Source organism: Syngnathus typhle, linkage group LG10 (assembly GCF_033458585.1).
Source record: "Syngnathus typhle isolate RoL2023-S1 ecotype Sweden linkage group LG10, RoL_Styp_1.0, whole genome shotgun sequence".
Lineage (NCBI taxonomy): Eukaryota > Metazoa > Chordata > Actinopteri > Syngnathiformes > Syngnathidae > Syngnathus > Syngnathus typhle.
In genome coordinates, this window is record NC_083747.1 from 13,540,034 (window position 1) to 13,565,203 (window position 25,170).

Consider the following 25,170-nt stretch of genomic DNA (forward strand, 5'->3'; position numbering starts at 1 on the left):
AGGAGGCAAGGAAACATAAAAGACGATTGACAATTGATTTAATATTTCTAACCGACATTTTTGACAATACTTCCAACAAAAACTGCAACATGACGAAGATGACAAAGCCTTATATCATCTTGCTAAAGTTGTCCATGGCTTCTTTGACTTTGTCCAGCTCCGTCTGACTCTGTCGCAGCTACAATACGAGAGAGAAGTAACGAGAGCTTGTTATCGGCTAACACCTCAGCGAGAGACGAGGGGAAAAAGCGTTTGCTCTTCCTCACCTTTTCAGTGTCCTGCTGCTGCACCTTGAACGGCACCTTGTCCCTGTAGTCGCTCTTGGCCAGCTTGTCTTGCAACTTCTCCATCAGCTTGTCCAGTTCGCCTTTCTTTGCCTGTAGCTTTGACAACTCCTTGTCCACATTGATGAGACCCTGACATATGTCAACAACTGTTTCATTTTGGAGCACCAAAATGTGTGTTTCAATTGACTGTTTTCAAAGTCTTTGTGGTGATGTTAGATGCAAGCTGCAGCCATTCAAAATGAAATAAAGTTGAATTTGATTGTGCAAAATGCAAATACGAGGACTTTCTTCTGAATCCAAAGGCTCTTATTTGCCATGCCAAGGTTAGTGTCACATTTGTCCTCTTTTTATAGCGATACTACAAAAAAGAAAAACAAGCTTGCTTGGCGTTTTGAGTCCCGCGCGCGCGTGTGCGTGTGTCTGTTAACACGCGTGGAACTCAAAACACGCATAAACGCATTCCCACCCACATAATGTCACCTTGATCATGAGGTTGACGGTGCATCGATCAGACGCAATGGCCACAGCGCAGCCCGCCGGCACCGCTTGCTCGGCACTCAGAGCGATCACGGCCTGACTGTACGACAGCGTCTGGATCTGCGCAGAGGACGTCTGTACCAGAAACAGCGTGGCACCGTCGGCGCACTGCAGGTAACCTGACACACCACAGGCAACAATTTTAGCTATTGATTGACTGTTAACTAATACAACGCGATTAAGACAAAGTCAACTAAATTAGGTTTTTTTCCACTTTATTAAGAAATATGACTTTATTTTTCTATTCTGAATCTCTGCGGCCGGGTACAAAATGGATCCCAAGTCTTTGTTGTCAAGGTCAAGCTCCACTTCGCGTTCTTTGTTCTCATTTCCATTTCAATCCATTTGTACGCCTGACAGAGTGAGTCACTAAGAGTTTCCAGGTGCTTTCTCCAACTTTCCTCGGATGCACTCATGTATCCAACACAAGCGGTTTTTGACATCTGCCGTGATGTGTGACCTCACTACACACTGTGTCCACTTACAGTCCGCTCTGGTCTTGGTCAGATTGTAGTCAGCCCTGAGCGAGCGGATGGTCTTGACCACGTTCATGACAAAGTCCATGTTACGGTCCACCTCGTCGCTGTTCCAGCAGAACTGCAAACAGACAACAAACAAGTCAACTTGCACCTTTTCACCAATTTGCTTTTTTTTGTGTGCGCACGCTGTAGTCGCTCTTGGCTAGCTTGTCTGACAGATGTTCATCGACTCTTCAGTGCGCCACTAATTTTGGACATTCTGCGCAAAGGATCAAGAAAATATGCCTGTGTGGGTGTGGTGTCTGATTATGTGTTTCTGTACGGTTTGTTATTGACAGATCGAAAAGTGCCGCAACATAAAGGAGATTTAGCATTAGCAGAAAAAACAGCTCGGCTTCTAAACACAGAATTGGAGCGGCAACAACCAGCGTGAAGCTTCGTACGCCGGCTCATTCACTCACCTCTTGAGCATCGGGGTAAGGCGTGACAGAGATGCTGGGGGCGTCGAGCTGGGGCTGTCGCCGCGGCAATCTCTGATATAGCTCCTCCGTGACAAAGGGCATGATGGGCGAGAGCAGGCGCAGACCCACGTCCAGGCACGTGTACAGCGTCTGTCGGCACGCGCCGGCCCGTTGTTCGTTCCCCTCCTTGCCCAAGACAGGCTTTACGCACTCCTCCACAACCAAAAAGTTTACTTCAGCACTATTGTTACAATGAGGGCGAAGGTCAACGTCGGTACCAGGTAGACATCGCAGAGCTCGTAGAGCCAGAAGTTGTAGATGGTGGTGGTGACGGCAGGGAAGTCGTACACTTTGAAGCCGGCGTCGCACAGAGCGACAGCAGCACTCAGCCGGGACAGAATCCATCGGTCGGGAACGCTCTCCTCGCCGTGCAACTGGTGGAGCACAGCCAGGTTTTCATTTCATTCTGTGATACCATGAATCAGAGAAGTGTGGTACAAGTCCAAGGCTCCCTCCCGTGGCACATTAAAGAACCACTGCCCAGTACAGTTTAGTAGTTGTTCAACTTTTGCATTCTATCTGAAGTACCGTAATTTTCTGACTATAAGTCGCTCCGGAGTACAAGTCGCATCAGCCATAAAATGCCCAAAAAAGTAGAAAAAAAAAAAGTCGCTCCGGAGTATAAGTCGCATTTTGGGAGGCAATTTATTCGACAAAGTCCAACACCAAGAACAGTCATGATTGAGCAACAACAGGCTAAACAATAGGTATGCTAACGTGACATATACACAAACGAAGAGCTGAGAACGGCCCTGACATAAAATTCAGAGTTATTCAAAAAACTATTACATAAATAACACGTTAATAAAACCATGTGTGTCACTCCAATTCATTAAATCCATCGATCGTCCTTTGTCAACAATGCGTGCGCCCCGCTGACGGAACTTGCACTTCAAAATATTCCACAGGCCCATATAACGATATATAAATTATATATCAAATTACTATTATATAAGCAATAATGTTATCAAACCATGTGTGTCACTCCAAATCATTAAATCCATCGATCGTCCTTTGTCAACAATGGGTGCGCGCAGCTGACGGCGCTTGCACTTCAAAATATTCAACAGGCCCATATAACGATATATAAATTAGATATCAAATAACTATTATATAAGCAATAGTATTATCAAACCATCTGTGCACTCTAAATCATTAAATCCATCGATCAAATTCCTCGTCCTTTGTCAACAACGCCGCGCGTGCGCCCTGACGTCAGCCTCGTCGTTATTCCACAGATCTACTATATCACTATATTGTAGCGTTAACAAAGTTCAAGGAAAGACGTGGGTTTGGTAAACGGCTCTTTATTTAACAAAAACTTCCAGGCGTGTGGCGGCGTGGACTTCCAGCCACGGAAGTGGAAGAGAGCTCCATAGAATAGGACCGGGCGTGCGTAAAAGCCATGACCGAGCCCCATCCACCGTCGCCAGACAGCCACCCGGCCGAGCGCCGGCCCCAGACTTCCATCCATGGAGGTGAAAGAGAGCTCCATAGAATAGGACCGGGTGTGCGTAAAAGCCATAATAGTTTTTCAAACCTTTTGTGTCACTCCAAATCCTTAAATCCTTCAAACTCTTCGTCCGCCGATCCCTTGCTACATCGCGGTTCGTTTATCGCGGTTTCACTTTTTTTTTTTTTTTTAATTTTTAAAAATAATCCCACATATAAATCGCTCCTTATTATAAATCGTCCCCCCCACCCAAACTATGAAGAAAAAAATGCGACATATAGTCCGAAAATTACGGTACTTTTTTTTTTAAACTTCCAATTGATGTTGTTTAACATATCAATCGAATAACCAAGTACATGATGGAGCGGAGCTAAATGTCAGCTGGACTCACCTGAGCTTTCTCTAAGGGCACAAATTTGTCCCCGAGTGTCTTCATGGCAAACTTGACAGCATTCCATAGCTTGTTGCAGAAGTGACGGTAACCCAGGATGCGATTGACATCCAGGTTGATGTCTCGGCCTGAAAGGCGCACACACAAACATGCACCCTGGTGACAATTAGGACTTCTACATTTCACATTGAGTTTGGGTGATTGAATAAGCACACATCTTGTCGTAATCTCCCTCGGAAATTTGATCCACTTTGAATGGCTTTCCTAAGGCTCAAATGGAAAAAAAGTGAAAACTATCTACTGAGCTGTCATGTTACTATGTTGCGTTAAACCAAAGATGAGAGCGTTGAAGTCGCCTGCTCACCTTGGCTGGTGTAAGCGCACAGTGCAAATCGGAGGGCATCCGTGCCGCATTCTGGAATGCCGTTGGGGTAGTCTGACTTCTGGCCCTGCTTGGCTCGCTCCACCTCCACTGGGTCCAAGTTGCTGTGCGTGAGCTGCGTGTGCAGACCCTGTAGACAGGTCAGGGAGGGAGAAGTAAAAGAGGCTCTTAGCAACAAATGTGACAAGTGCTCCTCTGCCCCCTGGTGGGCCACTCTGTCAACTGCAGTCCTCAAGGCTACTGTGGTCATCATGACGAATGGCTTCAGTCAAATATCTTTGGTTGCCGAATAAAGCTTACAAAGGAGGACGGTTATCGGGGGCGGGGGGGGGGGGGGCAATATGAGGAACAAAAGAACTTGTGTGTACTCATTCGTGTGCTCGTGCGTGGGTGGTAGGCATCGAGGAAAGATTAGAATTCACCTCCAGGGAGATCCCGGTAATGACATCAAGAGGGTCGATGACGTTGCCCAGTGATTTGCTCATCTTCCTTCCGTGGGCGTCCCTCACCACGGCGTGCAGATATACCTGCGAGCAATTAGTCACTGTTGTCGCGGTCCAAACTAAGCTAACAAGCGTCAACCTCAACCGCCCCCCCATAGTGTTGCTTGAAGGGTCTTACCTCTTTAAAGGGCAGCTTGCCGGTCAGTTTGAGGCCCATCATCACCATGCGAGCCACCCAGAAGAACAGGATGTCGTGACCAGTCTCCAGCAAGGTGCCGGGGTAGAACACACTCAGGTCCTGAGTCTTGGGAAAAATAGCAAAGGGACCTCTATACAGTGCTTTGGTACAAGTTGAGTTGAACGCGCTCAATTCTTGAGTCCTTAAAAAAAAGGAAATGTGCAAACGTGGAGGCAATCTCAAGGGGAAAACTTTGTTTTATGGCTCAAAATGACTCTTGGAGCTTGTTCCCACCGTGCCGAGTTGTCGTTTGTACCTCGTTAGGCCAGCCGAAGATGGAGAAGGGGAAAATGGCAGATGAGAACCAAGTGTCCAGAACATCCTCGTCTGCAACGCCACAACAATGACTTTGCAATTATTCAAGGCAACACGTTTGTCATCCGTTCGTTCACTTTTCTACGGTGTTGTCGTGAGCATTACAGGTGAGCTGACTTTGCTACATCCTGCACTGGCCGCTAGCCAATCAGGGTTCACATATAGAGGCAAAATATTCACGCCTAAAAAGATTTAAACGCGGTGAAGAATTCTTTAAAAAATGAAAGGTTCCACTATATTCTGAAAGAGCCCAAAAGTGACCTTGTCTGAGTTTCACTTTGTCAGGGGTGACATTGAAGCGCTTAGCCGCCTTCTCTCTGGCCTCCTGCAGCGTTCTCCCGCTCACCCAGTAATGGCCGTCGACATCCTGGGATCAAACGCACAAACAAAGCATACTCGTGAATCAGAATCCCACAAATGAAATGACAAGCGGGCGTCTTGCCTCTCCCAGTTTCACGGACGGATCGTCTATGGCAATGAAATACGCGGGGATGCGGTGGCCCCACCACAGCTGCCGGGAGATGCACCAGTCCCTGGGGGCATCGCAGGGACACACACGTGTCACACAATCTTCGCAGGGACACACGCGTGTCACACAATCTTAGGGATCGGTTGTCGCGGTAACAAAAAGTGGTTTTCGGCTCTTACCTGATGTTGTCCATCCAGTTGAACCAGGTCTTGAGGTGGTGCTCGGGGATTATTTTGAGGTGTCCCTCTCGGACGGCGTCGGCCGCCTGCTTGCCCATTTCGGCACAGTTGACGTACCACTGCGGCTTGAGCAGGGGCTCCACGATGTCCTTGGAACGACTATAAACACGGGAAAAAACACATGTAAGGGTGCCAAGGCACAAAAACCTGCAGGTGTGTGTCTTTCGCAGCCTCCCCGACCTGCAGACGGGCACCACCATTGGGTTGTCTTTGACCTCTCTGAAGTGACCTCTGGCCTGGAGTGCCTCGAACACGGCTTTCCTGGCGTCAAAGCGCTTCATGCCCTACGCCAGAAAAAAATCATAGCACCCATCTAGCCACAAAAAGAGGCCGAGCGAGCGTGCGCCATTATGACTAAAGTGTACCAGGAAGGGAAGGGGCACATTCACAAGCAGGCCATTCTCGTCCAGGATGTTGAGAAACGGCAGGTTGTGACGCACGCCCACCTCGTAATCGGTGAGGTCGTGAGCTGGTGTGATTTTCACAGCGCCTGAAAGCCAAACAAAAGCAGTCAAGCCATTTTCATTTTCACGCCAGGTGACAAAGCTCCTCTCTCACCTGTTCCAAAGCTCATGTCCACAAAGTCGTCAAACACCACGGGCATCTTGCGCTCGCAGAAGGGGTGGTTCACCATCTTGCCCTTCAGGTGTCGGTATCTTGAGTCATCAGGGTGCACGGCCACGGCCGCATCGCCCAGCATGGTCTCAATTCGAGTAGTGGCTACAACAACCTCCTCATCTGACCGAGCAACAAAGACAGTCAGCTTCTCCAGTACGGTCCGACAGCAGCTGTTCCACTCGGGTACGGTACCTGAGCCGTCCACTTTGTAGGCGAAGGACACCAAGACTCCGAACTCCACTTTGTCTTTGTAGCCCGGCACAGGCAGCAGTGTTCTGCCCGTCAGCTCCTTCTTGTCCACCTGCAAAGCAATTCAACAGGTGCGTTGCATTCATTGGCGCTCGTGGGGCAAAATTACCTCACCAGTGTGTCATCGTCCCATCGAGTCCATTGAATGCAAAAGTTGAAAGCGCAGAACTATTACAGACAAGATATTCATGAGGGGAAGTATAGCTTATATTTTGATTGCAAATAATTGACTTGAATTGTCTCCCCGCCGTCATGGGTGGATGTATGGGGGGAGGGAGGGCGGGGGAGAGAGAGAGGGAGAGAGAGAAAGAGAGATTTGAGAGAGATACAGTAATCCCTCGCTACATTGCGGTCCATTTATCGCGGCTTCAGTACATTGCAGATTTTTTTCCAAATTAAAAAAAAAAATCAAAAATTCACAAATTCATAATAAAGCTTCTATATCGAGGAATTATGACACGAAAGTTGCCCACACGCCAGCAGAAAGCAGGGAGTGTCCACACAATTGCAGTACGTACACTTGTACCTTTTCATAAAAAAAGTTGTGATAATAATAAGAGTTGTAAAAGCATATTTAGAGTATTGTACCTTATGAAAAAAATGTTATAATAATAAAAGAGTTCTACAAACAGTTACAGTATGTACACTTGCACCTTGTTTTAAAAAAACGTTATAAGAGTTCTAAAAACATATTTACAGTATGTATACTTTAGCTACATCGACATGTTACACACACACGTATCATATTTATATTATTTATACATTATTTTCTGTATAGTCTTTACATGTTTGAAACTATTATTAATGTTATAATGATAACATATGCAATTATATTGTTTAATATACACTTATATGATACACAAAAAACGTATGTGTGTTAAAAGTGAGAGGGTGACACTACTTTGCGGATTTTCACATATTGGGGATGGTCTTGGAACCAATCATCCGCGATAAACGAGGGATTACTGTACTTTATTGATCCCTAGGGGAACATTGAGATGCCATCAGTTAAATACGTAAATAAACACAGTATCACATAATAAACATCGGCCATGACAAAAACGTTAACAAAAGAGAGGAAGAGAGTAGATCTGATTAAATTAAATAGATGTTAATAATTAAAAATTAAATAGATCAAAACAAACAGTGTCATGACATTGTTGAGTATGTGAATGTTGTTTTTGGGAGTATTCCCAATCAAATGTAATTAGGCGCCTTTCCGCTGACGCCGCGTTCCCTTTTCCCTTGAACAAACTTGACCCCTCACTCCAACACCAGCGCAGTTGGCAACTGACCTCGATGTCCGAGATGGCCGAGTTGAGCGTGCAGGACCAGTTGACCAGCCTCTTGCTTCTGTAGATCACGCCCTCGTCATGCATACGAATGAAAGCCTCCTGCACTGCGTAGGAAAGTTTCTGGGGGGGACAACTAAGGTTGAAGAGGAGCTTTTGCACCCGTTACGGTAATAAGTTGGGAGACGCTCACGGGGTCCATTGTGAAGCATGCTCGGTCCCAGTCGAGAGAGGAGCCCAGCTTCTTCAGCTGGTGGTAGATGCGATCACCTTTTCTGTGGACACACACGGTAGAAATAAGACAAGAGATTCTCCGCGTAAAAGGTCGCACCTCGTGCACTCACTCGTTCTTCCACTTCCACACTTCCTCGATGAACTTGTCCCTTCCTAGGTCATGGCGGCTCATGGCCTTGTCCCTCATCAGCTTCTTCTCCACCACCACCTGGGTGGCGATGCCGGCGTGGTCGCAGCCCGGGTTCCACAGGGTGGTTTTGCCGCACATCCTGTGCCTGGATGCAGACTGGGGGTTTCAATCCCAAAGCGTCCGCATCTTGTGCGGAGCTCGGCCAACGCCTTACCATCGGGTCAGGCAATCCTGGATGGCGTTGGTAAGGGCGTGCCCCAGGTGGAGCGATCCGGTCACATTGGGTGGGGGGATGCACATCATGAAGATGCCTTTGGGGTTTGGATCGCTGATATTCTGCCTCTGTTTAGAACGAAAATAGGAGAGTTATAGTTTGGCGGTCAAGGAAAGGAGAGGACAAGGTCGGGGACTAGACAGCAGAGGGTTCATTATGAGGTGGGAGACTTCTAACATGGTCACGTCTGCGGACTGAAGCAACTCCAGTTCATCACTTTTTACTTCCAGAGTGCCATAAAATAGAGGGTCACTTCATTGTAGCAAGAAACAAGCCAGTGGTCCATGCTCACCCCATACTCTGGCTTGAAAAATCCCTGCTTCTCCCACCAGGGGTACCAGGCGGCCTCCACATATTGAGGGCTGTACGAGTCGGGGAGCGGAGTGAGGACATCTGACGACGGCGGGAACAGGTTGAAATATTGACTGGAGGCGGCAAAGGCGCTTTGCATTCCTCATGTCACACTGGCGGGCCAAACAGACTTAAGCCTTTCTTTCACTCACTCAACATTTATAATCATGCCATTATTGTTGCATCAACCTTTTACACTGCCCCAAAAAATCTTTTCACCTTTTTTCTCCCCAGATGGAGTAGGAATGTTGTACGAGATGACCCCCAACTCCTTCTTCTCAGGTTTGGCCTTTTTCTTAAAAAAAAAAAAAAGCAGAACAGGCCTTTGATCTTGTAATTCTAATGAACAATGTACACATGCTACGTGTAACCTGCGCCGTTTTCTAATTCTGTAAGAGAAAATCTTGCTCCACCCTGCTCTCCACTTAAAAAGCGACTTTGGAGGCATTGCACCTCTGTGGCTGGCTGCGTCTTCTTCTTGGCCTCCATTTCTTTCTTCTGTTGGAACTTCTCGAGCTTTTCCCTCCTCTTTGCCTCCTTCTTGACCTGAGCTTCAGTTTTGGGCGGCCCTGCAAAAGTCTACACGTCGACATTCTGTGCCAAAATGACCAAAACCAACATCCAAAAATACTTTGCGGACCATTAGATGTCACTTCCGCCATGTCGCCGGCAGCACTGTTGGCGGCGGCAGGAAGGGGACGAGTAGAAGCTTTAGTCTCCGCATTTGTCGTGACCACCTTCTCGCAAAGCTTGACTTTTCCCAACACTTTAATGAAGTGCGGCTGGTTGATGCAGGTGGTGAACCATCGGGTCACGTTGCTCACTGCTTTCCTGTCAGACGGCTCCAGAGCCTATGCGAATAACACGAAAACAGAGCAGCGGCGAGGATTCGGACCAACGCAAAGATACGTGCAAAGACCTACGTATTTAAAGGGTAGAAGAAGCGCAGAGGCCACGGCCATGTCGGCGAGGGTGACGCTCTCCCCCACTAAGTACGTTCTTGGCTCCAGCTTCTTATCCAGAACCTTCAAGACCCGCAACAGGTCGGCGCACGAAGTCTGCTGGAGCTGACGCGTTACGACACGTCAAGAACACCCAAAAAAGTTATGATACCCGGCCGGCACTTGACTAAAGACCTTCACCTTATTGTCCAGCGTCACCCCCATGAGGGGAAAGACGGCGGCACACGACGACGGGATGAGCTCGTTGTCGGCGAAGCTGAGCCACTGCCACACCTCGCTCTGCTGCTTGGTACCCGCGCCGGCCCTCTTCCCTTGCAAGGCCAGGTACCAGGCCACAGCGTTGGCCCCGCTCAGGACGGCGGTGGTGTCCCCCACGCCCACCACCAAAGCAGGGGTGCAACGGGCACAGAGAGCGGCGGGGGGGTCGTCAGTGATGATCCTCACACCAGACGACGGCGACGCCTCTGCAGCGAGCAGAGCCAGAATGCTCCGGAAGTCATCGAGGTGTGGGGACACATAAAGAGTGGCCATCCCTGATGGAGACACGGGGATGATAAAGAAAAAGAGGTGGCCACATCTCGAGGTGGGGGGACACATAAAGAGTGGACATCCCTGATGGAGACACAGGGATGATAAAGAAAAAGAAGTGGCCACATCTCGAGGTGGGGGGTACACATAAAGAGTGGCTATTCCTGATGGAGAGACAGAGATGATAAAGAAAAAGAGGTGGCCACATCCGAGGTGGGGAGACACATACAGAGTGCCCATCCCTGATGGAGACACGGGGATGATAAAAGAAAAAAACATTTTGCAGTATCTTCAACATCCAAATCTTGTAAGACCAGTTTTTTAAAGTCATGTCTCTTAGGATGCCTTTGAAGTTCAAAAACTGCAATACTTTTTGTACATAGTCCATAGTTTGAACAGCAAAAGATTTGAAGGCAGAAACTTTAGACTCTTAGCCAGACATGCAAACCACAAGCATCCCTTACACATTTTTGATTGTTTCATTACAAAGTCATTGTTGTAGTGAATTAACTTAGTTCAAAATGTTTAGAGTACATTGCACATTACAAACAATAAGTAACGAGTGCCCATTATGTTTTGTTGACGTTGAATTCCCAATCGACAAGTAGCGAGCGACAAAGTGAGCCGCTCACCACCTACCAAAAGCTGACTCGAGTTAATGCTAAGTTATCTTTTGCTATCAGAGAAAGTCAAGGACGAGTTTTCAACGCAATAATACGGCTTTATTCGCGAGGTAAGACGTCGGTTGAAAGTGCTCCTACCTTTGAAAGAAACAATGAAATACGTCAGCCAGTAGATCAATAGGGGCTCGCTGCATAGGTGCTCCACGCCACACTTTGCAGTCTGATGCAATAAAACGACACTTCCGGGTGTTGTGCTTGACTTGGTTCCTCGTGAGATTTTGTTCCCCCTGCCGCGGGACCGCGAACGCCTTGTTCGGAAAGCGAAAAACCGATGCCGTACGCCGGCGTCGTCAGCACTATGTTGTTTTCAATAAAAACATGAAGAACTCACATTTGCGTCAGTCTATTTTAATTTTTATAAAGGATTAGGGTATTCTCATTTGATGTCTTAAATTCATTCGCGTTCTGCCGTTGAAGCGGGGTGCATTCAAAGACCAGTCGTACAGACGGAACACTCATTCACTTCATCTAAAAGCAACGATATAATTACGTGAGCTCTTAGCATAAACCCCGATGCAAAGAAACTCCTCTTTTTGGGTACATGCTACAAGGAGTATATATTACAAAGGAGACTTTATACTTAATTGTGATCCTCATTCCTCCATCCATTTTATTACTCAGGTATTTTCAAAGCAAATTAATATTGTTGCGTTTATTAATTTGCTTTAAAATGACAGCGCAATATAATTAAAAGCTGACACTATAGCAATGGCAAACGTGTTCATTTAAGAAAAAGCCACACACCTTTTGTGACCAAATCGTTCATAACGAGAAGGATTTGAGTAAATTGATTTAATTGAATAATTGAGAAGAAATTTCAGTTCTGAAGGCTCCTTTTGTCCCAAGAAAAGTGACAGGTGGTGGAGAGGGGGGATACAAATTGCAACAGGAACTCTATAAAAAATGTCAACCTGTGAGAATTTGTGCCCCCCTCCCATTTTGAGAACGGTGAGTCCTGGACATCGACTGGCTTTTTTTCTGTCTTCCTGGGGGTCTGTTCAGGTTGTGTGGCAAATTTGAACAAGGGGGGGGGGGGTACATATCCTCACGGGGCCCCGGCTCGCCCCGGCTTGGCTACGCCTCTGGACAAAAGGAGCTTTCAGTTTGAAATTCACTCAAATCATTCTCCTTATGAAAGATTTGATCACAAAACGTGTGTGGCTTTTTCTTAAATGAACACGTTTGACATCGCTATAGTGTCAGCTTTTAATTATATTGCGCTGTCATTTTAAAGCAAATGAATAAATGCAACAATATTCATTTGCTTTGAAAATTCCTGAGTAATAAAATGAATGGATGAATGATGATCACAATTAAGTATAAAGTCTCCTTTGTAATATATACTCCTTGTAGCATGTACCCAAAATGAGGAGTTTCTTTGCATCGAGGTTTACGCAAAGAGCTCACGTAATTATATTGTTGCTTTTTGATGAACTGAATGAGTGTTCCGTCTGTACGACTGGTCTTTGAATGCACCCCGATTCAACGGCAGAACGCAAATGAACTTAAGAGACATCAAATGAGAATAATCCTTTATAAAAAATAAAAAAAGTAGACTGACCCAAATGTGAGTTCATGTTTTTATTGAAAACAACATAGTGCTGACGCCGTACGACCCCGGCGTACGGCATCGGTTTTTCGCTTTCCAAACAAGGCGTGCGCGCTCCCGCGGCAGGGGGAACCAAATCGAGCGCAACACCGGTTTTGCTACCACTTCCGCCCCAGCACGGAAGTCTCCCAATAAAATAAGTTTTAAAATTCAAATAGTCGTTAAAATGTTTTATTATTGACCATGATTTTGTAGAAAATTGTTATCAAATTATAATACTGCACTGTACTAACGGGACAAGATGAGAGGAGGAGAAGAATTTGGTTCACTTATTGTGTCCAAACGTTTGACTGGTAAAGAGCAAATTTATTACTTCTGATATGTGGACCGGACTGGTCACCCTTTTAATCGGTACCTTAAGAAGTTTGGGTGATGATTGAGAAAGAGTTTGGAAACTCACCTATTGGCGATTTTCTTTCCTGTTTATCTTGGACAATTTTACACTGAAAGATACACACGATGGCGCCAATGCCCCGAAGGTATGTCCAAATATGTTGATGTGCTACATCTTGACAAGACAGTTGTATGTCAAGGAAGAGCTCAATTAAGTTTGTATTGTCTTTGGAGCGTGTATGGAGTGTAAGGAGAATTGCCGTACACACATCTATTTCTAAGTGTAATGTAAGATGAGTCTTGAAATGATTTTGCAACTCATGGCAATATGTATTGCGGTTTGTGTTGGTATCACTCGTGGTGTGTTGCTTTCTTCTTTCTTTTAACTTTACAACAATCATTAATATACATTTTAGTTTATTATCAACACGGCACATTCAGTGTCATCAAGCAGTTCTTCCCTTTACCACTCTTGAGAGGTCATTTAAAAACAAAAATTAAATTATTAACAGTGCTTAAACATATCATTAGGCGGCAATGGACGTATACACTCATGCAGGCAGCACTTCATAAACCTCATTTGTCGCGCATGGACACGCCACCAATCAGAAATTCCCCACCCACCGCTACCAATTTTACACAGCAATAACGTGTGCGTCACTTAGTAGAAGCTAACGCGAATCTGTGCATCCAATAAAACTCAATGCAGGTCTGTTTACCTTTTGGCTTTGACGTGATTCTGTAAAGGTGTCACACTGATTGAGGGACTTTAATGCAGCGCGCAATGAACCTGAGTTGCAGTTCTCTACATGACAAATGCTTTGTCAATTAGGTTTTCGGTGCAATAAAAACCAAAGCACTCGAAAATGTTCCTATTCGGTCTCTGACAAATGGGTGTGGACCGGCGTCGTTCCCCTCTCCCTTCCAAAACCTTCCGTGAAGGCCCCAAACACCACATCTACCACATTGATGAGGGTACTTCCACCCATAATGAACACGTTGAAGACCCCAGCAATGCTTCTCCACGCCAGCCGGCCCGTCCCCCCACCCAGTGCGAGTGCCTGATCCCCCATCTCCGTGGCCACTGTCCCGGCGTAGCCGCCGCTCTGCTTCAGGAGACGCCCTCCAAAGAACTTGCTCACCCGCCAGGTTTTACCCAGGGTGTTCCCGCATATCCCAACCGTGTCGCCGGCCAGCGTCCCCACGCCGGTGACCCCCGTGTAGCAGCTGGTCAGCAGCACCGCCAGAATGGAGGAGACGCAGTAGTAGAGGTTGTAGACGCAGTTCATCAGGAGGTCCAGAAGCGTCTCGGCAACCCAACGTATCCATGACAACAGGTCTGACGTCAAGAGGTAGAAGAGGGCGAAGAAGTCTCCCGGGAGGGCGGCGAGGACGCTGAGGTCTTCTTGGAGAACGTACGACACCTGCATCGAGACACGCAATATAAGAAATAGGGGTGTAACGATACATCGATATTAGGGGTGTAACGATACATCGATATACATCGATTAATCGATATAATGCTCTACGATTTATTGGCATCAATGCTAAACGTAAACATTGATTTATATCGCCGTGTTTGACTTCGGACATTAGACGCGACTTTATTTTGAAATCCAGTTCATTGTTGCTTGCTTCCTCTTTCCGGGAGCAGTGCGCCCGGCGTTGTTGTGTTGTGAGCAGAGCACGCACGTGAAAGGGGAGTCGACAACTAGTACGCGGCTCCTGGGCTGGTGCTATGGCTAGTGTCTAAAAAGACGAGGAAATTTGCTCCCCTTTAGGCCTCAAGTCATTCGTTTGGAAGCACTTTGGATTCCAAAGAAAAGTTGGCTCAACCGACAAGACACGTGCAGTTTGTAAATCCTGCCATGCGGTGATCAAATATTCAGGGAGCACAAATCTCGCCGCACATTTAAAGAAAAAACACGACATCAAAGTTCAGTGTTAAAATAAGCACTTTGTATACTGCAATACTCTTGTAGTTTCCTAAATAAAGAGTTTGCAGTACCTTGATGATTTTGCGTATGAATTGTTATAAATCAGGATATTGTTCTATATTTTTTATTAAAAAAAAAGAAAAAAACGATCGTAGAGCACAATATCGCGATACATCGTGAATGAATCGCAGCAGGCTTTAAGATATCGGCAAATATTGTATCGTAGTTCTTTGTATTGATATTATATCGTATCGTGACAAAACCCGCGATTTACACCCCTAATAATCACAAAATAATGATCCATAGACTTTTTGATTCATGATTCATAGTCTTCAGCGGGCTACTTATGATTGATTTTATGACACAATGCTTCAGGCCAGTTTAAATTTAGGCCGCATTTGGCCCGCGGGCCGGAATTTGGTCCATATATAAGGCGCACCTGACTATTTTTTAGGTGCGCCTTATAGTCTGGAAAATACGGAACAAAAACATAAGGCTTCAAAAATGGAACAATTGAAATGCTAAATCATGGATTTCAGGTTATCGTTGGGCTTTGCAAAAAAAATTAATTGTGCTGACACACGTAATCAAAATAAATCAGGTGGGACTTGGAAAAAAGTGTGAATAAGAAAATATTGCAATCGATAAGAAACCGATTAAAAATAATTGTCATGAAATGTTCAAAAAATAATTGAATGGCGTTTGGAAAGATAAATCAAAATAATTCAGCTCGTCTTAGATAGGGCTTGTAAAAACTGCAAGTATTACGTACATAGATCAGAAACGTGATCAAACTACATTAAAATACACGGAATAAATAAAGACTAAATGATAACAGAGGTAGCCCCTGGGCAAAAAGTTCAAACCGATAGAAAATCTTTCACCTGTCCAGGGAACTGTGTGATTCTGGAGAAGATGGGCCTGAGCGGAGCTTTGAGGATGGCCAAAGCAGTGGAGAAGACGGAGAGCACAATGCTGCTGGAGTTGCCGTCTGCCTGGTCCGTGAGTTCAGCGGCGCGTTGCACATAGCGCCTCTCATCAGCCTGCCCAACGCCGCCGCTCTCCGACTCCAAGGCGGACTCTTCTGCCACATCCGTGCCGCCCGCATCCGACTCGCCCGCATACGAGTCCGTTTGAGTGCTGTCCGAATCTTCCCCGTAGTATTGTGCTTTGGCCTCGGCATGTCGCACATAGCTCCTCTCATCAGCCTGCCCAACGCCGCTGCTCTCCGACTCCACGGCGAACTCCTCTGCCACATCCGCGCCGCCCGGATCCGATTTGCCCGCATACGAGTCCGCGTGAGTGCAGTCCAAATCTTCCCCGTAGTATTGTGCTTTGGCCTCGGCACTGTCTGGTATCCCGCAGCCTCCGGGGAACAGCTCGTCTACCGCCAGCAGCTCCTGCAGCTCCTCGGCACTCACTCGGCGCACGCTGTCACCCTCATCGAGCGTCTCGCTGACGAAGCCCACGGCGAAGTCGCCGTGGCCGCTCGGGACGGAGCAGCACGCCACGGACCATAGTGGTCCCGCTTGACACCCCTCGGCCGCGGTGAGAAGGTAGAGCTCCCCGCCTCGAGATCTGCACAATGGGGCGACACTGGAGCGGACCGGCGTGGAGACGACCCAATCCCAGCGTTGGAGGAGAGAGTCTGTCGATGAAGGCGCACGGTCGCCTCCTCGGAGAAGTGCTGGTATGAAGACTTGGACTCCTTCCTCATCTATTGCCTGCGGCACGCAACCACAGAGTCAATTTCCATTTTCACCACCATATACTGGTTGCATGAGATTTTCCACAAGTCCTCTTTTGGCTGCTTGACTTGAAGTATCTAATTATGTGACGATTTTGTCTTTTGATCCAATAAGATTTCAGCTTCAATCTGCTGCCGTGTCATGCCAACGTCAGTCTACCGTTTTTTTCCATGTATAATGCGCCCCCATCTATAATACGCACCCTAAAAATGGCATGTTGATGCTGGAAAAAAGCCTGTACCCATGTATAATACGCAGCCAATTTTTTACTCCTACTTAAGCCCGTAAACGTAAAATTATTTCAGAAAAAAGATCATCTTTGGGAACAACCGGATCAGTGGCCTAGCCAGGAATTTTTCCAGTAGGGGCGCGCGGCCACAGGAAAAAAAATCGAACATCACCCACGCCGTTCGCTGATCGCTAAAACAACATCCGGGTCCGGGAGGCAAATGGTGAATGGATAACATCGCGCACATAGAATAGCGCAAGACCGAAAGAAAAAAACGGCATGAAAATGAAGAATCGAAAAAGCTCGATTTTTTTCAACTGGGGCGCAGGGAGTCCTAACCGGGGCGCCGCCCCGGCTCGCCCCGGCTTGGCTACGCCACTGAACCGGAAGTTATTCTGCCCGTCAGTATCACTGCGCATGCGCTAGCAAACTCGATAGCGAAGAAATGTTTCGGATTTGTGTAGGGTACATTGGGACAGCAAACGAGCAGGTCTGATACAAGAGCATTGTGTTCGTATGGAGCGTGTTTGAAGTGAACAGCAGAGAAGACAGCGCATCTGTAATGGCGGCCTGCGTATGATATCCGGATTAAAAAAAAAAAAAAATTGTACCCATGTATAATGCGCACCCCAGATTTTAGGACCATAAATTAGTTACAAAGTGCGCATTATACATGGAAAAAAACGGTATTTGCAAAGGGAGCATTCCCGTAACCTATCAGATTCACTGCATTTTCCACACTCTGATTGGTCGGTAACAAGAAAAACACTTGCAATATCTCAGCGCATAGGACAATTTGAAATTTTGGTCAGGACATTATAAAACAAACACCGTGGAACACCGTTAGTTGATTTGATATGAGTTGAATGATGTGGCGGGCCATATCTGGACCCTGAGCCTTGAGTTTGACATCTTCAAGCAATAACAAAAAGGTAAAGACACTTTTGAAATCAGAATCAAAACATTTTTAGGGACACATAAAGCTATCTGTGAATACAATTTGCATTCACATACGTACCTTTGTTTTTAAATAAAAATTGTCCAAATGCTCAGAATTGCAGTTTGTCAATAGTAAATGTCCAACTGGTCCTCTATGAAACTGGACCGATTCTTTTTATGTGCCAAAATAACACACAAGCTTTTTCTTTGGACAAATGTTTGCAGCGCACTCACGATTATTCCCAAAGAGCACTGACACAATTTAAAACGTTGCACCAAAGTGACAGGCGCGCCCTTACCGCAAGCTCTTCTGCCTCTTGCGACCACCCAATGCTGAGACGGAGGGCCAAGGCGATGGCCGTGTCGCAGTCGAGCCCATACAGGGTAGCAAAGTTGTGGCCCCTGGGCGTCTTGTGACACCGAGGGCTCGCCGTCCAGCCCTGGTGCTGGGGAAGTGTCTGCCCGCGGAAGCAGAGGCCACACGGGAGCTGGGCGGCGGCGTTGTCATCAGGCGACGAGCCCCAGCCTTGCGCCGGGCCGAGCAGGGCCATCAGCCACACGGTGGCACTCAGCATGTTGGCGGCCAGCAGTTTGGTGGGCTCAGCAAATCTCTCACAAAGCTGCACGGCCTGCGAGAGGCTTACAAATACTGGCCTCTTGCTCCCCAAACCACGTTGCAACTCAGCAGAAGAGCAACGGGTGCAGGCTCTATCTTGCACTTCCACTGTCAGCTCCACCCTTGGATGTTCTCCATGGCAACACCTCTTCCTCTACTGGACGAGCCCTGCTCACACCCTTGGCATCCTGCCACTTTTACCTGTAAGTCAGCATTCCCGAACAATATCAGCCTGTGCTTGCGTGCGGTGGCCTCTTATAACCCTGAGCAGTTTTGGGGTGGTCCTTGTAGTACATTTTGGTGACTGGCCACAGGAACAATGAAGTTAACTAACACGTGCGACTGGGTGTTGCGTCGACTTCTCAGATTTTCAGAGCGTCAGTTTTGGGGTCACTGTGCCCCGCTGACCTCAACAGAACAGAAATAATTTGCAAAACATTTAAATCTGGATTTCACGTCTCAAAACGGTCCAGCTTTATTATCCAACTGGAAATGTAAGAAGGATCACTATGTCTCAACTTTGTCACATTCTAGAAAGTCAGGTAAAACAGGTGCTTCAAGTGGTGTCCCTCCTTCAAACATTTAATCCCGTCACCGTCTCAAGCAGACTGCAGGTGATGTTTGATGGCGACTAATAAATATTGCATATTAGCACATTGGAATTTGATGCAAACGCAGAGGCCGGCGCGGCTTGCATGTGTCACATTAACAGTCGGCTCGCTGTTCTCTTCCCTGGTGGAATGCAGCCAGACCGCTTTCACGTCGCTTAAGCGTTAGTGAACACCCCCCCCCCAGGCTTCACCGTCACACCTTTTTTTTTTTCATTTTGATACGCCAAACATGACGGTGACATCCAAATCACGGTTCAGGTTTGCAATGTCGCGCCGCCAAAACTCAACAATAAACTTTGAGTTCAAAGTGACATGCCTGCTTTGAGAGCTGTAAAAATAGATTCCTGCTTTGAGTTTGCTTGCTAAACAATAAGGCTGCCATATTCTTTTCAAAGAGGCGCAAAGGCTATTTTATTCAAGCAGGTTTGAAATGTTGTAACCGACACGATCAAGTTGCTCTTTGAAAAGGTTTTGCTTACAGCATTCTTGCAGTCTTGACATGGCAGGTGGTTTGACAAGGATGCAGTTTCAAACCAGTCCATATGGTGGAGCCCTTGAAACATAACTCTTGCGACACTTTGAAATTAGTAGACATTAGACATGACCGCGCACTTTGTGGCATATGATTCGCAAAGTAACAGACTGACATTAGACATGACCGCGCACTTTGTGGCATATGATTCGCAAAGTAACAAACATTTACCGTAATTTTCGGACTATAAGTTGCGTTTTTTTTCATAGTTTGGGTGGGGGGGCGACTTATACTCAGGAGCGACTTATTTATGTTTTTTTTCACAAATTTTTACTTGATCATTAACACATCACTTATACACAAGTATAGTTGACCACTTCACATGTTATTTTTAGTATAGTTGATCACTTCACATGCTTTGATATCTTTATCTTGAACATATTCACAACATGAAAAATAGAGAGAAAAAATCAAATAAAGTAATTAACACTTTAAAGCGCCATATCCTCTGGACATTTCCTCTGTGTCACCAGGATGACATAAAGGACGAGAAATTCGATCAATGGATTTAATGATTTGGAGTGACACAAATGGTTTGATAATATTGTTGTTTTTGTGATAGTTATTTAAAATATAGTTTATATATCGTTGTATGGGCCTGTGAAATAATTTGAACTGCGGCGCGGCACACGGCATTGTTGACAAAGGACGATCGATAAAAAGAAAGTAAGATGGCGGCGCGTCCACACGCAGCGGCTTCTCTCTGTCCCGAACGGTGTTTTGTTTTGTCGTTTAATGTGGGTTTGTCTGACAGTTTTGTGTGTTCGTCTCGTCGTACTGGGTTGTGCTACAAGTGCAGCGGGCTGGTTCTGCTCGACATCGGCGAAAGCGAGTTTTGTGGCTTTCTGGACTTTGAAGCGGGGACATTAAAGGCGCTCGGTCTGCTCCGTCCTGAAGCGTCGCCGGACTCGCCTGCTATTACTCCCCCGGTTGGAAAGCGTCGGAAGCGGTGTGCGAGGAGGCTGAAGAGGGGCGAGAGCGGGGGCGTCCAGGCCAGGCTGGCGGCCAACCCAGCTCGCCCGGCCGTGCCTTCCATTCTTCTGGGGAATGTTCGCTCGCTGGACATCAACATGGTTTGCTTTCGCCTGCTGAGATCTACGAACCGTACAGTGCGTAACTGCTGTGTGCTTGTGTTCACTGGGACTTGGTTGACCGTCATCATTCCGGACTGCTGTGCATCTGGAGCGGCTAGCATGCTATCGGGCGGACCGGGCCATTGTAAGAGAGGGAAAGTCGCGAGAAGGTGGGATGTGCGTCTACATCCGTGACGGAGGGTGCCGGGACTCTTTGGTGGTATGCGAGCACTGCTCGCCACTGGCGGAGTTTGTGATCTCCAGACTGTTAGGGCCCTGAACTCTCTCCCCCCCTTCTGCGTGGCGTCCTGTACTTTTGCGCTTTGTTCTGACTGTCTGCTGTGTGCTCTTGCTCCGTTTTGCTCCTCTTATTTACTGTGTTATTTGTTTATTTATTATTTATTTATCACTCTTATTGTTCATTGTTCGTGCCTTCTTGTTTTTATTTTGCGTTGTTTACTTGTATGTTTATCGTGTACTGTGTCTCGTCACCGTGGGATAGGGGAAACGTAATTTCGATTTCTTTGTGTGTCTTGGCATGAAGGAATTGACAATAAAGCTGACTCTGACTCTCTAACTCTGAAAAGACGAGAAATCTGATCGATGGATTTAATGATTTGGAGTGACACAAATGGTTTGATAATATTGTTGTTTATGTGATAGTTATTTAAAATATAGTTTATATATCGTTGTATTTGCCTGTGGAATAATTTGAACTGCGGCGCGGCACACGGCATTGTTGACAAAGGACGATCGATGGATTTAATGAATTGGAGTGACACAGATGGTTTTATAAACGTGTTATTTATGTAATGGTTTTTTTTCAATAACTGAATGTTACGTCAGGCCCGTTCTCAGCTCCTCGTTTGTGTTTGTCACGTTAGCATACCGGATCGTTTAGCTTGTTGTTGCTCGTTCATGTTTGTTCTTGGTGTTGGATTTTGTCGAATAAATTGCCCCCCAAAATGCGATTTATATATGTTTTTTTTCACATTTTTGGGCATTTTATGGCTGGTGCGAATTATACTCCGGAGCGATTTATAGTCTGAAAATTACGGTAAGTAATCTGCCTTTTTTAAACAAGATAATGAACTTTATAGGACCATAAAGCAATGACTTTATTTTATTGAATGTCAAGAATGGGACTCCTTCTGGTGGGCACCCCTTGGCCACCAAGAGGCAGCATAACGCTAAAGCTGCTCAGTAAGCCTCAGAAAAACAACTTTTTGACAGAAATCCAAACATTGTTGATGGCGAGGCTCGGTTGCAAATCCAAACATTGTTGATGGCGAGGCTCGGTTGCTATAATGCGAGAAGGCGTGCCTTATATTGTATATTCACTCACTCGTTGGGGATGTCAATGACCAACTCGGCCTCATCGCCCTCGCCTCGGTCTTCATCTCCTCGCTCGCTGTCAACGTCACTCTCGCCGTCCTCCTCAGCGGCGTCCCCGCTGAGCATCTGTCGTGGGACCCAGCTGAACGGGGCGCCGGCCGACGAAGCCGCTGCCGGGCCCGATGGGTAAGCGGCCGTCATGTGTGCCGCTGCCACCTGGCAAGCAGGCGGACAGGAAGACAGACAAAAACAACGTAAGGTTGGGAAAGGGGGAATCCTGACAGAGGGTGCTTAGAGGAGGATGCAAGACAAAACGAAACAGAAAATCAATCAAATGAAATACAAACAAGCTTTTGCATCAGAGGAAAATCAGCCTATTTTGGAGAGGGCAGGGTGTGGACTTTGCCTGACTTTGAAAGGTGCTCGTGTCCCCCCCCAAATAACTACAAATCTTGTGTGAAGTTTCCAGTAATAGGGAATGAGTGAAGGATTTTGAACACATCCGGGCTCATTTTGTCAAGTAATGTTGGCCCAAGAATGTTCTTTGTTTGTTTGCGCCCATTTTTTCACCTCTCACCTTCCCCGTTGGATCTCTCTTGCTTTTGGGCGCCTTTGTTTTCCGCTCTTTCTTCAGTCGTTCAGCAGGGGGAGCCAAATACTCAGGTGGGAAGGGCATCTGCCCGGCAGTATGAGCACACAGTACACACAAACGCAAGCGGCCCATGTGACAAAAACATGAAAAACATACCAAAGAAAAAATAAACAAAATAAAAAAAAAATTAAAAAAGAATAAGAATAATGCAAAAAAGAACATGAACTCAAATGACAAATCTACATAATGCCGACGAGCCAGTGGGAGGGGCAAGTAGACTCACGGTGTTGAGGTAAGGTCCGGAGCCGGAGGACTGTAACGGGTGCGCGCCTGGACGGGACAGCAGGGAGAGATGAGACGAGGGCGATGACGATATACACGGGCTGGGGCTGCTTCTTCGCCTGGAAAACACACAAAGTGCGCTCCATTGCTTCTCAAACTGTGCCAAGGAGCAAAAATGTGGAGAATATCATGCAGGGAACTTGGACAAAACACGTGGTACAACCCCATTTTGACTCATATGCGGTAAGCTTGTGCGCTTAGGTAGGTGCCGCTCTTTTGGTTAGCAACATAGTTGGAAATTCTTCAAATTGAAGTCATATGTCAAGCCGCTGCCGCATGACGCAACTTACTTCTTTGCTCCTTCTCGTTCTCGGAGTACTTCTCCCTCGCTGTTTTCCGAGGACACGGTCGCGTCAGAATCTAAAGTGTGAGCGCAAAAATTACAACGTCCACGTTTCTCCATTTGCTAACTGTTTCAAGTTAACTACCTGAGGAGTCTTCATCTACCCTCTCATAGGGGAGCAGTCGGTCCAGAAGGAAGCTAAAATGCACCAATCGATGTCATTAGACAGAATTGGTCTTCATTCTCTACAGTTCAACACATTGATTCAAAAATTATATGAATAACAACAAAATGAGGAGTGGGTATTTTTTTCCTATTAGGCTGTCCACTTTCCAACTCTGTCCCTTCATAAATTTGTTTTAAAAAATCCACTTTGTTTTGTGTACTTTGTGGATTTACAGAAGTAATCTACCTTTCTTTTGTTATTTATATTTGATTGTAAGGTGACTGTGGACACCATCTGTCATGTCACACACCTTTTGTCCCGGGACACTTTCAGTAGCTTTCTCTGTGCCCTCCTCAGCTCCTCCTGGAAGCATTCGTGTTCCTAGAGAACAAACAAAAAAAAAAAACGGCATTACTCTGTCAAAACACAATTTAAACATTCCTGTAATACCTCTTATGTACGGACAGAAGTAAGAATACGCCACAACTGTACGACATGGATTTCATTTGCTGATGACTTTATTCTCTAGATTGAAACAGAACTGTACTCTTTTTTTGTGGCAGCACGGTAATTGGCCACTGAGAACTAAAGTGGCATAATAATTTTTTTAATGAGACTTTAAAATATGTGGGAATTTACACCTCTGCACTAATTACAATCATAAATCCTTGTTTTTACAGAAATTACTTACGGGTGGGTGGCTGTTTCTGCCACCAATTGAATACTTACGTAAACCAAAAATTTTAACTTTCTTTTCAAGTTCTTGTATTTTCGCTTGTAGTCGACTTCGACGTCTGCCTGGCCGTTCATTTCTGAAATGCACAATACACATGAACCACGAAACCTTAAGCCACATAACCACCTCGCGTGTTAATAACATTCACAAGAAATAACTATGAATTAAGTAGTATTACGTTCGCTTTCTCAGACTTACCATACGGGGTAAGCTAGGCTAAGCTAGCTAAACACGTAAGGAGACAAGCTGAACTCGCTCAAAAACTATTCTGTGTTTTTTGTTTTGTTTGTTATCTTCTCAGGCGCTAGCGTGCAGTTAAGCAACGTTGAAAGCTATTCGGAAGAATCTTGCTATCTGTACCGCTTTCCTCTGTCTTAGCGACATGGTTTTGTTTACGCTGCTAGCGTCGGGACGTCATCATGCGTCATGTTACGTAGCAACGGAACCGTTTCTTTTTCCTCCCTTATGGACAAAACTCACGCTACAATTATTACGAATTACCGTTGAAAAACAATAAGATTTATCTTTGCGATTTATCTTGAGCGTTTAATTGAAAATTTAATGTGGAATGATAATGCAGAACAATGATCTGCGTTTTTGTCTGTTCTACTGACCAAATCATGGATCAGATTTTGTATGCATTTTCTGCACCGGAAATGTGAAAGAATGTCTCCAGCCTGGCTAGTAAAGCAGTGGTCCCCAACCTTTTTTGCGCCACGGACCGGTTATATGTCAGAAATATTTTCGCGGACCGGCATTTATATAAATAAATAATACATTTATATAAATAAATAAATAATACATTTATAATAAATATATAAATGCGATGAGATAAAAGGATACGACTGACATAAAAACAAGTACAAATGACAAAAATAAAACTCACCATTACGTTGAATTAGTGGGAACACTGAGTTTGTTTCTCAGAAACGAGCCGGTCCCATCTAGACGTAATTGGAGACAATCACACCCGAAGTGATTAAGGTTTGTCTTTTATCGCAGGATGCTTGGTCT

General features: G+C 46.0%; 3 protein-coding genes across 4 annotated transcripts; all 3 read right to left on the reverse strand.

Moving 5' to 3' along the window:
• Positions 1-21: 21 nt before the first annotated feature.
• On the reverse strand, positions 22-11,367 carry vars1 (valyl-tRNA synthetase 1). The gene is made up of 29 exons (XM_061288371.1): positions 11,154-11,367; positions 10,045-10,397; positions 9,826-9,969; positions 9,543-9,753; positions 9,356-9,471; positions 9,122-9,197; positions 8,844-8,944; positions 8,492-8,619; positions 8,258-8,422; positions 8,107-8,188; positions 7,917-8,036; positions 6,565-6,673; positions 6,313-6,492; positions 6,120-6,244; positions 5,935-6,038; positions 5,695-5,853; positions 5,489-5,579; positions 5,308-5,413; positions 4,988-5,058; positions 4,672-4,797; positions 4,473-4,577; positions 4,033-4,180; positions 3,669-3,796; positions 2,043-2,198; positions 1,765-1,977; positions 1,310-1,421; positions 768-943; positions 267-416; positions 22-178 (listed from the first exon to the last, which is right to left on the reverse strand). Exons 2-29 carry the CDS (start codon positions 10,393-10,395, stop codon positions 110-112), a joined length of 3,822 nt encoding a protein of 1,273 aa, XP_061144355.1. The 5' UTR covers positions 10,396-10,397; positions 11,154-11,367; the 3' UTR covers positions 22-109.
• Positions 11,368-13,417: 2,050 nt separating this feature from the next.
• Positions 13,418-18,681, reverse strand: LOC133160700 (uncharacterized). The gene is made up of 3 exons (XM_061288616.1): positions 18,170-18,681; positions 15,839-16,678; positions 13,418-14,441 (listed from the first exon to the last, which is right to left on the reverse strand). The coding sequence occupies exons 1-3, from the start codon at positions 18,443-18,445 to the stop codon at positions 13,890-13,892; spliced, it is 1,668 nt and encodes a 555-aa protein (XP_061144600.1). The 5' UTR covers positions 18,446-18,681; the 3' UTR covers positions 13,418-13,889.
• A 3,128-nt stretch (positions 18,682-21,809) lies between these two features.
• Positions 21,810-24,589, reverse strand: ino80e (INO80 complex subunit E). 2 transcript variants are annotated; one of them, XM_061288617.1, is made up of 8 exons: positions 24,355-24,589; positions 24,150-24,232; positions 23,731-23,801; positions 23,400-23,452; positions 23,262-23,331; positions 22,913-23,030; positions 22,615-22,713; positions 21,810-22,253 (listed from the first exon to the last, which is right to left on the reverse strand). In XM_061288617.1, exons 2-8 carry the CDS (start codon positions 24,228-24,230, stop codon positions 22,044-22,046), a joined length of 702 nt encoding a protein of 233 aa, XP_061144601.1. In that variant the 5' UTR covers positions 24,231-24,232; positions 24,355-24,589; the 3' UTR covers positions 21,810-22,043. The 2 variants fall into 2 exon arrangements, with proteins under 2 accessions (XP_061144601.1, XP_061144603.1); XM_061288619.1 differs by lacking the exon at positions 22,615-22,713.
• Between the last annotated feature and the right edge of the window lie 581 nt (positions 24,590-25,170).

What these genes read in the sequence shown, in the direction of transcription:
- vars1 (XM_061288371.1), bottom strand. Translation starts at nt 10,395, where the DNA reads ATGGCCACTCTTTATGTGTCCCCACACCTCGATGACTTCCGGAGCATT. An exon ending in TCCATCTGGGGAGAAAAAAG is followed by an intron (nt 8,945 to 9,121) that starts GTGAAAAGATTT and finishes CGCCGTCGTCAG; the next exon opens with ATGTCCTCACTCCGCTCCCC. An exon ending in CTACAAAGTGGACGGCTCAG is followed by an intron (nt 6,493 to 6,564) that starts GTACCGTACCCG and finishes TTGCTCGGTCAG; the next exon opens with ATGAGGAGGTTGTTGTAGCC.
- LOC133160700 (XM_061288616.1), bottom strand. Translation starts at nt 18,445, where the DNA reads ATGCTGAGTGCCACCGTGTGGCTGATGGCCCTGCTCGGCCCGGCGCAA. An exon ending in AAGAGGCAGAAGAGCTTGCG is followed by an intron (nt 16,679 to 18,169) that starts GTAAGGGCGCGC and finishes TGCGTGCCGCAG; the next exon opens with GCAATAGATGAGGAAGGAGT. An exon ending in TCACACAGTTCCCTGGACAG is followed by an intron (nt 14,442 to 15,838) that starts GTGAAAGATTTT and finishes GTCTCGATGCAG; the next exon opens with GTGTCGTACGTTCTCCAAGA.
- ino80e (XM_061288617.1), bottom strand. Translation starts at nt 24,230, where the DNA reads ATGAACGGCCAGGCAGACGTCGAAGTCGACTACAAGCGAAAATACAAG. An exon ending in AGTTAAAATTTTTGGTTTAC is followed by an intron (nt 23,802 to 24,149) that starts GTAAGTATTCAA and finishes TTTGTTCTCTAG; the next exon opens with GAACACGAATGCTTCCAGGA. An exon ending in GAACGAGAAGGAGCAAAGAA is followed by an intron (nt 23,031 to 23,261) that starts GTAAGTTGCGTC and finishes TGTGTTTTCCAG; the next exon opens with GCGAAGAAGCAGCCCCAGCC.